The sequence below is a fragment of the Vigna angularis genome, chromosome 9 (assembly GCF_016808095.1).
Source record: "Vigna angularis cultivar LongXiaoDou No.4 chromosome 9, ASM1680809v1, whole genome shotgun sequence".
NCBI lineage: Eukaryota > Viridiplantae > Streptophyta > Magnoliopsida > Fabales > Fabaceae > Vigna > Vigna angularis.
The window spans coordinates 28669319-28684118 of NC_068978.1; the positions used below are offsets into that span (position 1 = coordinate 28669319).

Consider the following 14800-nt stretch of genomic DNA (forward strand, 5'->3'; position numbering starts at 1 on the left):
TCTGCAACACCATTTCACGATTGTCAAACATCTTCAGTCTCACCGTCCCCACGCCTTGCACTCGGCAGGCTTTGTTATTTCCAAGCAGCACGTTTCCATGCTCTTTCTGATCAAGATTCTCAAAAAACTCCTTCACGGGGCACATGTGATAGGTGCAGCCGGAATCCATGACCTAGCTTCTTTGAGAATCTTCAGATGAAGCCACCAGAACACCAGCAGATTCATATCCCTCAGACGCCTCTGCCACATCAGCAGTTTCTTGTGACCGATCGGTCTTTCCCTTCTCCGGACAGAACTTCTTGATATGACCCATCTTCTGGCACTTGAAACATCGCACCTGTTTCACACCGTCTGGTTTCAACTTCTTCCCATTTCCAGCTTGCTTCTTCCATTTCCCTTTCACCGAAATCAGTCCAGATGCTGCCTCCTCGGTTGCCTTCGAATCTTGGAGCTTTTGAAACTCCTTGGTACGAATTGACGTCACAACCTCTTCCAACGTGATCACCTGGTCTTTTCCGTAGAGCAACGCATCCTTGAAATGCTCGAAGGTTCTTGGAAGAGCATTCAACAAGATGACAGTCTTATCTTCATCCTCCAAACTCACACCAATATTCTCCAGATCATCTACAATCTTGCTGAATTCTGCAAGCTGCTCCTCTATCGTTCTTGATTCTGACATCTTGAACGAATAGAGTTGTTGCTTCAAACACAACCTATGTGCTAATGACCTTGTCATATACAAAGACTCCAGTTTCGCCCAGATTTCAGCTGCAGTCTTCTCCTTCGCAACCTCCCTTAGAACCTTATCACCAAGGCACAAGATGATTGCACTTCTTGCTTTATCCCCCATTTTCTTCTTCTCTTCTTGCGACATTGCAGCAACCATGTTTAACTCACCATTCAACGCTTCATTGCATCCTTGTTGTATCAAGATAGCCTCCATCTTGATCTTCCACAGCCCGAAATCATTAGAACCATTGAACTTCTCGATGTCAAATTTGGTTGCCATTTCTTTCTGGAGATTCTTGATTCAAAGCCCCACGGTGGGCGCCAATTGTTGGGTTCGTCAGAGAAACAATCAAACCCAGAAAATAAAGCTGAGAAGAAAGAAACGAGAGAAACACAGAGATATTGAAAACTGAATAATACGTGAGTTTTTCATTCACTGAAGAATAGGAGTTGACTACAATATATAGCCAACAAAAGTACCAACAAGGCAACACAGACAGGAACACCGTCCAGACCGATCGGCATGACAAGAAACCGTCCGGACCAGACCGAACGGACACAAGACGCAGGAAACCGTCCGGACCGATCGGCATGACAAGAACCCGACCGGACCAGACGGATCAGTCGGCCAACAAAAAAAAATCAAGTCTAAACAACAGTTCTATTATGACTATGGACAACGTACAAACAGAAAACAAAACACATGATCCCTGTTACTTATAATTATTTACCGGAAACCCATAGCGAACGGAAAAAGTAAAAAGATACCCCAATCAGCAATGCTTCTGCCACGTGTTTAACTATCTGAGAAAGTAAGTGAAAAAAAAATGTCATCGGGTTTCAGAAGCATGTCTAATGTCCTGAAAAACAATTTCCATTGAAACTTTTAGGCACAACACGAGGAAGCTCCAGAAAAAACTTCGTTCTAAAAATTATTAATATCTTAACAAATCAATAAAAAAAGAAACACCCACTTTTGGATAATAGCATAGGTATGAAATTAATAAAGCATAAAAATTCAAAGGAATCGAACAGTGCATTGTCGAATCAAATACCACCTGTATGGAAACTGGGTCTTCTTTCCCTCCCGCCAAACCTCACGTGCCTCACTCACTGCTAGCTCAAGCACGAAGTCCTCTGATATACAAAATTAAAGCCTCCATCAAGAGGGTTATTTTTGTGTAGTTTCAAATACAATGCGGAAAGTATTGTACGACAATAATATGTCAGCTTCCTTAGCTCAATCGCTCAACGACAAAGCTCATGAATGGCTTATAAAATGAGCAAACTTGAGAAGATTAAGCAAGTTGGCCCTTGGTAAACTTCCAATGGTTTTCTTTAACATTTTCTTAATTTTCGAGGGAAGAGAAGTTTCATCTCAGAGCACACTCCAAGCAGCTTTCTTTCTCGTTGAACACCTCTCTTTCATTGCCCTTCTCACATTTTCTGCTTCTTCCCACCTCCCAATGGAGCTATACAAATTGGCCAACAATATATAGTAGCCGTCATTTTCTGGTTCAGAGTTAATAACATAAGTTGCAATACTTATTCTCATCTCTACTTGATTGTAAGTTTTACAATGACCTAACAAAGCTCCCCAGACACCGTTGTCTGGAGACATAGGCATAGATAGGACCATAGCTTTTGCTTCCTGCAGATTACCTGACCTTCCCAAAAGATCCACCATACAAGTGTAGTGATTTAAATTGGGATTCAAAGAATAACTCAGCATTCTCGCGAACACGTACTTCCCTTCTTCAGCAAGTCCTGCATCGGCTGAGAGAAGACAGAGGAAGGTAATTTCGTTGGGCATAACATTTGATTCCTCCATACGCCGGAATATCTCCAAAGCAGATTCTGCATATCCATTCATTCCATAACCTGAAATCATTGCATTCCAGCAAATTCCATCCTTCTCCGTCATAGAGTCAAATACCATTCTTGACTTTTGCAACTGACCACATTTAGCATACATATCAACCAGCGCTATGCCAAGAGGTAATTTAATGTCATTTGATATTAATTTGCATGTCAATATCATTTACTAAAAGAGAAAATTCTTAATAAATATGAGATTCATTTGTATTATTTTTATCCTCTAGTTAATAGTTGTCAATTTGTATCTTTACTTATGTTATGATTTGTGTTATAAATTTTAAAGAGAATTAAAACATTTGTCTAAAGGTGTTATTTATGGTTAAAATAAAAAATGGTTAGAATACTTGTAAACCAAGAATAGTTAAACTCAGACTAATCATGTTGACTAAGTGAATTAGGAGTGACGAGAATACTCGTTGTAAACCTAGAGACGTAAAATTTGTGTAATCTCATTAAAGATTATTGGAATCCCTTAAGAGTTATTAAGGGAGAACTGGACATAGCTCAATTGAGTGAACCAGTATAAAAAATATGTTTTATTACTTTCTTTCTTCTAACGTTTTCATAAAACCCTTTTGAAACATTATTATATGAACATATCTTTTGATAACCTACTGCGAAATTTTTTTTTAAAACACTATTCATCTTCCACCCTGTCCAGCCCCAATTATTGTTATCATGTGTTTTTCAACTCTGAGGCATTTGTTTCTACTATTATAAAGACTTTTGGATTTGGTATTCCTAAATAAAGAAGTTTTTTAACCAATTCTTTTACTCTTATTATTTTCTGAGTCATTTCTTATGTACAGGCAGATTTTTTCTAAGTCTTTTGTATAATGGTGAACAAGTTATTCTAATATTTAAAATATAGTCAGGTAATTTACCCATCCTAAGAATCTGTGTGTAATTGTTGTTTATCTTTAATTTAATTTGAAAATTTAGATGTAAATTTTAATGATCTTTATATTGGAGTTATTGTGTTTTGGTAAATTTCATAACTTAAAAATCTTGTCTTGGTTTGGAAGATTTTCATCTTTCTTGTTAATACTACTAATCCCTTTTCTTTCATTGTTTTAATAAATATGATGATTAATATGATCAATAATGTTTTTTGGAAAGACTAGCACATCATCTAAGTATACCGTTGAAAACTTCATATAAGGATAAAAAATATCATTCATTATGTTTTGGAACTCATTTGGAGCCTTTTTTAATCCTTGTGGCATCATATTATGAATGCCCAAATGGTACCACACAAGTTGTTTTATACTTATCTTCTTCTTTTACTGATATTTAGTAGTATCCTGATTTTAAATCAAATTTGGAAAATATTACTGTATCATGTACTCTTTTTATTAAATCATTTTTATTTGGTAAAAGCTATCTTATCCATTTTAATACCTTATTTAAAGGTTTATAATTAATCATTAGTCTCTCCTTTTTCTAGTTCGAAAGCTTTCGTAACATAAAATCCTATACAACTTCATGGCGATTTAGATGATCTAATTAATTCTTTATCTAAATATTTTTTAATCTCTATTTTACAATACTCTAAATATTGTCGATTCATCTGTATTGGCCTAGCTTTTGTTGAAATTTGTTTTTCATCAAAATTGTCTATATGGTAATGATATTGTATATTTTTTCTATGCCAAAAAGCAGTAGGATATGTTTCACAAATTTCTTTTTCTATTTTTTCTTTATAAGATTTTATAATTTTTTGAATATTTGGACTATTAATTTGTTCTTATTCTTTTAAATTTCATTTCTTTGTTTAACATATTTATTTGTTTTTTCTTTACATCTATTTGTGTTATTGATAATTCTTTTAAAAGGTTTAACTCTTTTGTCCTAGGAGTTTAATAAATTCAAAGAAAATTTATTTTCTTAAAGTATTGGTTACTAATCTAAACTCAGTTACACTAAAAGGGTATAATAAGGTTAAGAATGAGGTTCCTAATATCTTCAAAGTATTCATATTCTTGATTAAAATAAAAGAAGTATCGTAACAAACTTTGTTTTTACATATTTTTAGATAACTTATATTGTATATGCATTTTTGATCCATTTGCTAGTTATTTTTTTCTACTACTTTTAATAATATTGTGTTGGAATTAATTCTTCTTGAATACAATTCACGTATATGTTCCAGAATCCATTAAAACTATTGTTTTAAATATTTCTTCTTTCATAACTAAAGTTACTTCAACATTGGTTATCAAACCTAATTGATTAATATAACTATTATTAGATGTGCTTTCAATTTCTTTTTTATCTTCTTTATCATTCTGATTTCTTATAATCTCTTTTTCTTCTAATTCTAATAATTTATATATATTCTAACGACATGTCATTTTCTCTTAATATTTGTATCTCTTGTTGGAGACTTTTTACTTCTTCTCGTAAATCTTTTATTATTACCTGTTGACTTGGACTCTTAATTCTATTGAAAATTTCTTTCATGCTTATTGGTTTTGCATATTGTTGAATTTCTTCACTGCGTACTGTTACATTATTTAACTGTTATTCAAATTTTTCTATGAATATTAGAAATGATAAAATAAGTAATGTAATAAAATTATAGACAGGTCCAATACAAATAATCTATAGAATTTATTATAAAGTTACAAAGATAGATTATAAAGCTTTAAGATCTTTATCAAAAGAAAAGATGAGACAATACTTGTAGAAGCTAATCTTAGAAAATCATTTGTACAAATTAAAAAAAAAAAATTAAGTCATGAAGAAGTAACAAGTAAAATTCTTTAAAAATGGATTTTAGAGAATGTAACGGAAGAATCAAAACTTTATAATACTCAAATAAGAGAGATAGTTCAAAAAGGTACAAATATTAGATTAAGAATGAATAAGTCATCATTTGTAAAAATATAAGAAATCCCCAAATGATATATAAAGGATAACCTTCTAGACATTCAGTTGATGGATCAACACTAAATCTGGATTAAATAACATTACACCAATTATAATTATGATTGCTTTTTAATTAATTTTAAAATTTTACAAAGTAATAAAGTTTTAGTTTTGAAAAAAGGTTAGTAATTTAAAAATAAATTACTAAGTACTTTATTTTTTCTAATTATAAACTTTAATTTAAATAACTAATAACAACAAATAATCATCTAATTTGAATTTATGAATTTTATTCTTTGAATTTTAAAATTTTAATAAAATTCTATTAAGAATTTTGATATTTTTCTATATTTTAAATTTATATTTTTTTCTAAATAGTTTTGTTTTTAAATTCTATAATTTTTTAATATTTTCTTTAACTATTTTTTTTTATAAATAAACCTAAATGTTTTACTTTCATATTACTAATTTTCACCTTTACATTAATTTTTTTTCAAATATTTCAACCTACAATCATATTATTATTTAATTATATTTTTCTAACTTATTTCACACAAAACATTTATTACATAAATTATTTTAACCAAATAAATATACATTTTTTTAAAATTAATTTTAAAAAAAACAATCACAATTACAATATTTATTATCATAATTTTTTTATTACCATAATTACAATAATTTAAATTATCTTATTTATTATAATCACTCTTCAAATGTTTTATTTCCAATAAATTTATAAATACTAAATTAAATATATTTTTCTTAAATTTATATTTGAATTTATAAAAAAATGTAAATTTTTAATAAATGAATTTATTATATATAAATATATAAAACTAGAAAAAAAATGTTGCTAAGAATTCTATTCTCAAAAAAAATAATTCCAAAACAATCTACAAAATTAATTTAGTCTTTTCCAAAAAACAAAAATTGTTCTTTAAGAATAAAATAAAATGATTTAATTGAAAAAAATAAAATTCTGATAATCTATTCACATCAATAAAATTCAAAAGTGATCTATAACAAACAAACAAAAAATCTAAAATTCATTGGAAGACATTTTAAAATTTTCAAAGAGTTGTTTATGACATAAACTCTTGCATCATTTATTGTACACAAAACATAATTTGATAGTGAAAATGGTAGGTGCTTTGCTGTTATTATCTTGTCCAAAGTTTCTTTCTCTTCACTTTGGTTAATAATAGGAAGTTTTTGTGTTTCTCATTTATTACTTTCTTTTTTCCCTCTCTTGCTTTTTATGTCACATTTACTACTTTAAATACAAACCATCATTCCAGTCTTTAATAAATATACACAATTATAGCTAATTCATATTTATTATGGAAGTCAGTTAATTTAGTTAGTGGTATTAACATTAGTTGTAATTTCACTTTTTTTAAAATTACACTTATATAGTTAATACATAATGAGAATAATTTTCATATAGCGAAATGTAAGTTAAATTTCTAATCATATATACTAAAACTCATTAAATTAGTTGTAGTTAAAATTTATACATTCAACTGGTAATTGACCTCTAACCAACTTAAAACATTGATTCAAGATTTAATAGCTTCATTGAGATCAAATTCGTATTAATGAAATTATTATAATAATTTAATAATATATAAAATGATACTAAATATAAATATTTAATTCTATTAGGCCCTTCCACGGTTTTACTAATTTCTTTGATGCCCCTACTTTCTGCACCGCATTTTTATCTTCTGCACCCTATAATTTTGAAAATATCTATTTTATCTTTAATTAAAAATAAAAACGTATGACGAATGGGTATGTGTTTTTCATAGTCTGAAACACAGTTCAAAAGGTATTTCTGAATCCGAAAACCCTTCCGAAATATATAATCCAAAAAATATAAAAAAATTTCAGAATAAATACTCTGGAAAATAATTTTGTATTTGGGAAACATCTATTCTATGTTTTGTTTTACATTCAATCTAGAAATACTTCCTAAAATATCATTTCAAAACATAAAAAAAAAAATCAGAACAGGTATTTCGGAATGTATTTTTTGGATTCAAAAATATTTTCCTAAACATTTGTTTCGAATTTTTATTTTTTTATATTCTGAATCCAAAAATATTTTTCAGTCGTTGCAAAATATAAAAAGAATTTTTGGAACAAGTAATTTGAAATATATTTTTGACTGAAACACTCATTTTGAAAATTAATTTTTTTATTTTTCAGCTTAGATATTTCAAATTGTATTTCTAAATCTGAAAATATTTTCCAAAATATACAATGAAAAAAATATTCGAAAAGAAAAATTGTAGGAAATTTTATGATAATTTCAGTGAAAAATAGTTTGACAATTCTACGTTATATTACGGAGATACAGAAAGAAAAAAGTGATGTGGACGAAGAAACACCTTTAATTACTGGGCAATAAGACTGTCGGTTCCGCTTCACCACGTGCATAAACTAATTATCACATGATAGGCTAAGAGTAATATTAAAAACTAAAATAAAACATAAAAATATAAGTTTTCAATATTTAAAATAAATATACAAATTAAAATAAAATATGTTATCATACTCAAATTAAAATTTCAGTAATATTTATGATTATTTACCATAATAAGTTTATATGAAAAAGAATAATTAAATATTTTGTATTTAATTTCAGTACTTTGTAAGAGGTTTAACTAGTTTTTGGCCCATTTTCCGATTCATTTACTGTTTTTTGTTCATTAAGTAAATTTTGTAGGTTTTTTCTTCTTACCAATTCATTTGTTTCTAGTTGATTCTGTTCGATTTTTCAGAACAGATTGATTCAGTTTTTGTTGATTGTGGAAGTAATTTCTTGCTCGATATGTGCTTTAGGTTTTTCTAATTTTTTTTCTCAAAAATTTGAAATAAATATTTTACTTAGAATGAGTAAATTTTAGTGTTGATGCTTATAAAATACTTTTCTTTTATTTCTATATTTTTAAAATCTAAATTATAATAGTATATTTGTAAGACAACAACAACTGTCATACTAAAAATATGACCACAATTGTAATCTAATTATAATTGTTTCAAAATTTGAATTAGGCAAACTTGAAAAAAAGTTATATATATATATATATATATATGGTAAAATATAAACTTGCTGTCTATCCATCTGTTTTGGGCAGGTGTATGGCTATTTTATACAATCCATAATTGTTTTATGCTACCAAATTATGTAATTTTGCCACATTTAAAATGTGGTACAGAACACTCTTTATATGTTTTTGATTCAACTTAAACTATATTATTTGAGTGATTCATCCATGGATCATGTTTCTTTCATTTTCATACATGTTTTGTTAATGTATTTTTTTTTTTCAAATCATGCATATTGAATGTTTTTTTCAATGGTATTCTTTACTATATCTTGTATTTAATTTTTTACTTTGAAACACACTAAATATGAGATGTTTGTTATGATTTGCAAATAAATGCTCCTTAATTTCTTATACCCATTAAATAAAGATAGTTACAACTTTTTTAAATGTTTTTTGTGATAAACAAAATTAAGATTAAAAATTAAAATTCTCACACATTGTTTTCCTCTAGTGGTATCAGTGGTGTGTACCTTGAACACTCAATTGACCTTCTATTAATTAATCTCACAAATAATTAATGAATATCACATGATAATTAAAAAAAAAACATTTTAAATTGTTTAGAAATGAGAATTAAATATAAATTACAAAAATTAAAACATATTAAAACATAAACCCACCATTATGTAATCTTTTAATCATGGATAAAGAATACTCTTTTAACATAAAGAGTAAAAGGTAAAATTAATAAAAGCCCTTGACTTATACTTTAACACTTTCCATGATGCAATGTTTAATAAAGAAAGCAATTTCTGCAGCAAACCAAATCCTTTATCTTGGTAGGTTTCTCTCTACTATTGGGCCTTCATGGAACCTTCAACTGCACAGCCCTGTAATCCTAACAATTTTCTTCACCATGCTTAAGAACCTTAAACCTTTTCCAACATCAACCATTCTTAGAAAGCCACTTTCCTTATCTTCATAGTTCAGTTAAGCATGTGTCTCCATTGGACATCTTTCTTCTCTCTCCTATTCATTATATCAGTAACTACTCTCTTGGCTTCTAAGGAAGATAAAGTGCACACGTTTTGCAACTTGCAATAAAAAATATCATGGACCTATCACTGCTTGATATATCACTCTTCTATAAATTGAGTCAGAAACTATGCTGCTTGTGATAGTTTTATAAAGATTATATTTTTATTTTCCTTGTTTCTCTTATTTGACTAACAGGAGGATGGTCAAGTCTTGCTGTAGCATGTGCTTGTGTTTGGTCTTACTTAGTGTTTTCCTGTGCTTTGTGTCAACACAATCAGCACCAGAAAGTGCCACTGTGACACAGGTTCCTGGCTTCAGTGGGACTCTACCTTCCAAGCACTATGCTGGGTGAGAGGAGTGCTTTGATTTTCTCTATACAATTTGTCTTTTTGTTTTCTGAAATGTTGACCCTTTCAGAAATCAGTGTTGACCCTTTCAAGCTTTTTGGTTGTTGAAGGTATGTGAAAGTGGGTGAGAGTGGTGGGAAGAACTTGTTTTACTATTTTGTTGAATCACAGGGTAACCCTTCTGAGGACCCTGTGGTTCTGTGGCTTAATGGGGGACCAGGCTGCTCTAGCTTTGATGGATTCGTGTATGAGCATGGTAATTATTTGTTCACTTTCTACACTGCCCTTTTTTCCTTTTGACAGAGTTTAGGAATTGTGATCTAGAAATGGTTTACAATTGCTCATACCGTAGTGTTTTCTTCACACCAGTTATAGTTGGTCCTAGTGAGGCTAATCCCTGACTGTGTTGAATCATGGTCTTGAATCACATTTAATATGTCTCTGAAGAGAGATGCTTATGCAAAACAAGACAAAAACTTCTTTTAATGATTAGCTTATACTCAATGAACTTTCTTCTAAGTAGATTTGATGGCTGTTCAAAGAGGCATAGCTGAAAATATGGTTTCGGTCGTGTTATTTGTTGTCCCTAGGTTTACTTTATGGATCATGTGACAATTGATTATGTGTTTCAGGACCTTTTAATTTTGAGGCAGCAAAGACAAAAGGGGGTCTTCCCACACTACATCTCAATCCATACAGCTGGTCAAAGGTCTGTGCTTTATAAACGGTGTGGAATTTAGATGGGGAAGAATGATGGTTTATTGTGTTATAGTTATCTTTTGAGTTCAGTGTCTGTGTAATTCATCAATCACTCAGTGGTTGTGTTTTCTTGTGATCAATTAGTATGTGATTCTGTTTTGCATTATAGGTTTCCAGTGTTATATATTTGGATTCTCCTGCTGGTGTGGGGTGGTCATACTCTAAGAATGAAACTGATTACATAACTGGAGACACAAAGACTGCCTCTGATTCACATGAGTTTCTTCTTAAGGTAATTAAGGAAACGATTGGGAGATACTGAGTGACTATTTGAATGAAGTTTATGTTCGTCACAATACTCTAACATATACCTTTTTTGTGTATTTTAAAAAATCAGTGGTTTGAACTATACCCTGAGTTCCTTTCCAACCCGTTCTTCATTGCTGGAGAGTCCTATGCAGGAGTGTATGTGCCTACTCTTGCTTCTGAAGTTGTGAAAGGTAGTAGTAAGCTGTGTTCTTAAAGTTTTGAATGATGGAGTCAGAAATAAGATGCAGTTTCTTGATCTTCCACAGGAATTGAGGCTGGTGTGGAGCTCAAACTAAATTTCAAGGTCTTTATCTTTAATTGCTAAATTTATGTTTTCAAACCTGTGGATGCAATCTCATGGTCATTGTGAACAGGGTTACATGGTTGGAAATGGTGTGACAGATGAAGAAATTGATGGCAATGCTCTTATTCCATTTGTACATGGGATGGGACTGATCTCAGATGACCTGTTTAAGGTGAAAATTAGCCCCTCATTATATGACAGATGAACAATTAATACACCATTATATTAATTGCTTGTCTTTTGTTTTATAAAATATGTAAATTTGACGATGTGGAGACTGCAATGAGTGCAGACAAAAAGAAGCTCCAACTAAGGCTGGTTAAGGTTGATATTGATTGCAATTAAGGAAACTTTCCATTAATATGTATTACATTTTTGGATATAAAAGCAAAGTGCACTATTTAAGACACAAGTTTGGAACCTTATCTTTTGGTTTTGACGAGTCTGTTTTCTGTTTGAAAGCTTGCTATGCTTTGCTGTCATCTACATATGTTTCGTCTAATCAGTGGTAGTGCTGCAGGAGGTGAACAGTGAGTGCAATGGGAACTTTTATAATCCAACCAGTGAAAGTTGCTCTAGCAAGCTTGCAAAAGTTGATCAGGTGATTTAAGTATGTATAAATTACAGGCATGGAACGAGCTAAGTGAATTCGGAACTCATTGATGATTCTTGCTGTTTTAGTTGGTTGATGGGTTAAACATTTACAACATCCTAGAACCATGCTATCACACCACAGAGGCAGTGAATATTACAGAATCCTATATTAGGTTGCCATCTAGCTTCCGGAAGTTGGGTGAGACTGAAAAACCTTTCCCAGTGAGGAAAAGAATGTTCGGTCGTGCTTGGCCCCTAAGAGCACCTGTGAGAGATGGAATTGTACCAACTTGGCCACAGCTGACGAGTTTACAACTTTCTCCACCATGCACGGTAGGTTCCATCACTACAATCTAAGTATCTAATTTTACTATTCAACATCTACTTACCAACTACCAATTGATTTTAATTGCTTGATTATTTCATGAAGTTCATGAATACTTGTATAGACCTCAGAATTTCATCTTTACAACAGTAAGTGGTGATTTCTGAATTAGAAATTGATGAAAAAAGTCCTGAAGAAGAGAACGTGCTCAACTTAGTTAGAGAAGCTTAAAGGCTAAAATTAAATACATTCTTAAAAGTGTCATCTATGTTGTTCTAAAGCTTATATATTTGAAGTAATGCATATTTTTCAATTCAGACCAGAAATAGGGGATACTGGAAATATTTCTAACAAATAAGGATATGCCAGATTCCATTGGCACATAATGAAGTCCACAGAAAACTAAGCTTTAGCTTCTAAAAGTCATTATTATTGTTAATTGCCTACTAAAAATCAAAGCTATCATAGTTCTGACAACAATTTGTTTCATCCTTGTCATTTGTCATAATTTGGTTTAGAAGTAAAGTACAAGCTTGCGAAAAACATTTCCCAGTTGAAGAGACAATATATTATTGTCAATCTGTCTTTTATCTATCATATCTGCTTTGGTCATAATGTTCCTGGGGGTTCTACAAAACATGTCATAATTGGCATCATTTTTACTGTATCACCCATTCGTTGAATGTTTAGCTAGTAACAAGATTTAATATTATCTTTAGGATGATGAGCTTGCAAACGCATGGTTGAACAATGAAGAAGTCAGGACAGCAATTCATGTTGCACAGGTGAGGTTTCTAGTAAGAATCCTGTTGCTTTGGATATGAAAACACTAAATTGTGATCTTTCTGATGAAACAGAAAAGTGTCGTCAGTAGTTGGGAAATATGCACAGACAGAATTTCATTTGATCATGATGCTGGGAGCATGATCAGCTACCACAAGAACTTAACTTCCAAAGGTTATAGAGCACTTATATTCAGGTAAATTTCCAGATAACACTTTTTTATATTTTTGGTAACTGAGAATATTCCATTGCTATAGATTTAGGCAATTCATTGTTCCAGTTGATCTTGTGAAAGAAAATTTAAGTGTTTCGTGTTTCTGGCAGTGGTGATCATGATATGTGTGTTCCATATACGGGGAGTGAGGCATGGACAAGATCTATTGGATACAAGATTGTTGATGAATGGAGGCCATGGTCTTCCAATGGTCAAGTTGCTGGGTATTTCCTTGTTCCATTTCTCTGTTGTCTTATCCCTACCTGATAAATATTAAAATATTTGGAGTTAAATGGAAGAAAGAGCCTTTTTGAAACAAGCAACATTTTATCCTTTTAAAAATACAAGAATAAAAAACATGTTTAATCAAAAAAGTACAAAAGATCAAACTTCTTCTGATGGCTTATCTTGATTGGTTGCAGGTACACACAAGGATATGACAAAAATCTTACTTTTCTGACCATAAAGGTTTGTATATACATAACATGATCAACTCATTATGATATGAAATTGCTAAGGTCCTATCATATAATAAATAGGACTGATTAAGACAGATGATGTCATGTGACATTTTTAACTATATACCTTAAATTATGTAATAACTTTGTTGTTGTTAATGTTTATAATGTTTGGTTACTTTTGGTGCAGGGATCTGGGCATACTGTTCCGGAATATAAACCACGAGAGGCATTGGACTTTTACAAACGCTTTCTCGCTGGATTGCCGATATGAAAGAGAAACAGAGGATGTAGCAAGAGTGCTTCTTCTATGTACTTCACTAATAATAATTTGTGGATGTATGTTCACATATATTATATTTATCATCAATAATATTAAGCTTAGAATAAATGTTATATAGTATGTAGAAGTCTTTCTAATTTTTTAATACTGTGTGAATCATATTAAAAAAATTGTTATAAGGATAGATCCCCTATGTACATCATATAAGAGTTACGTAAAAAATTTAAAGGTTGTTTGGGTGAAATTTTTTGAGAGGATGATTTATTATATAGAAGTTTTAGAATAGTTTATAGTAGAACATTATTCAGATAAGAAGTTTTGAAAATTTAGGCATTAAAGAGTGCAATTTGGTTATTTAAAATGAGAATTTTAGTACTTAAAAGAAAAAAAAATTTAAAAATTTTCATCTCAATCTGTTATTAATACGTTGTTGAAATCATGGTGTTTGTTATTTTTATTCGGTGGCTTCTTCCTGCACTCCACGTTTTTCTTTTTGTACTTCCAAACTTTACATAATGCCCCATTTTACCCATTATTATTTTGTTTATAAGTTATTTTTAATAATAAACATTATGTTTTTGTTCTCTAACATTTTTTGTTTTAATTCTTTTTTAAAATTTATTTTATTTTTGGCTCCCTTTATAAAGTTATGAATTTTAGTCTTTCATGATTAATGTTGTTAGTTTTTTAAATATGGCAAACTGTAAGTCATGTTCCCAACACATTTAAAAAATGTATGTTAAGACAAGATTGTTTAAAGAGATTAAATCGTCTAACATATTGGGTTTTTAAGTTTAACAAATAATATCTTAGAAAAAAGAGAGTATGAAGAAAAGTGTTTTACAAAGATATTGGCTTAGAGGAAGAAATCAATTAAAATGATGACACACTCTTTCAGCACAACTTTTG

The 14800-nt window shown here is 30.4% G+C and overlaps 1 protein-coding gene across 2 annotated transcripts; it reads left to right on the top strand.

The window, feature by feature from the left end:
* The first annotated feature begins 9329 nt into the window (after positions 1-9329).
* LOC108346881 (serine carboxypeptidase-like 20) lies at positions 9330-14004 on the top strand. 2 transcript variants are annotated; one of them, XM_017585941.2, is made up of 15 exons: positions 9330-9376; positions 9771-9923; positions 10033-10178; positions 10555-10631; positions 10791-10913; positions 11019-11121; positions 11197-11234; positions 11305-11406; positions 11755-11835; positions 11916-12161; positions 12873-12938; positions 13011-13132; positions 13261-13374; positions 13573-13618; positions 13799-14004. In XM_017585941.2, the coding sequence occupies exons 2-15, from the start codon at positions 9775-9777 to the stop codon at positions 13880-13882; spliced, it is 1497 nt and encodes a 498-aa protein (XP_017441430.1). In that variant the 5' UTR covers positions 9330-9376; positions 9771-9774; the 3' UTR covers positions 13883-14004. The 2 variants fall into 2 exon arrangements, with proteins under 2 accessions (XP_017441430.1, XP_017441429.1); XM_017585940.2 differs by lacking the exon at positions 9330-9376 and adding an exon at positions 9390-9526.
* The last annotated feature ends 796 nt before the right edge of the window (positions 14005-14800 follow it).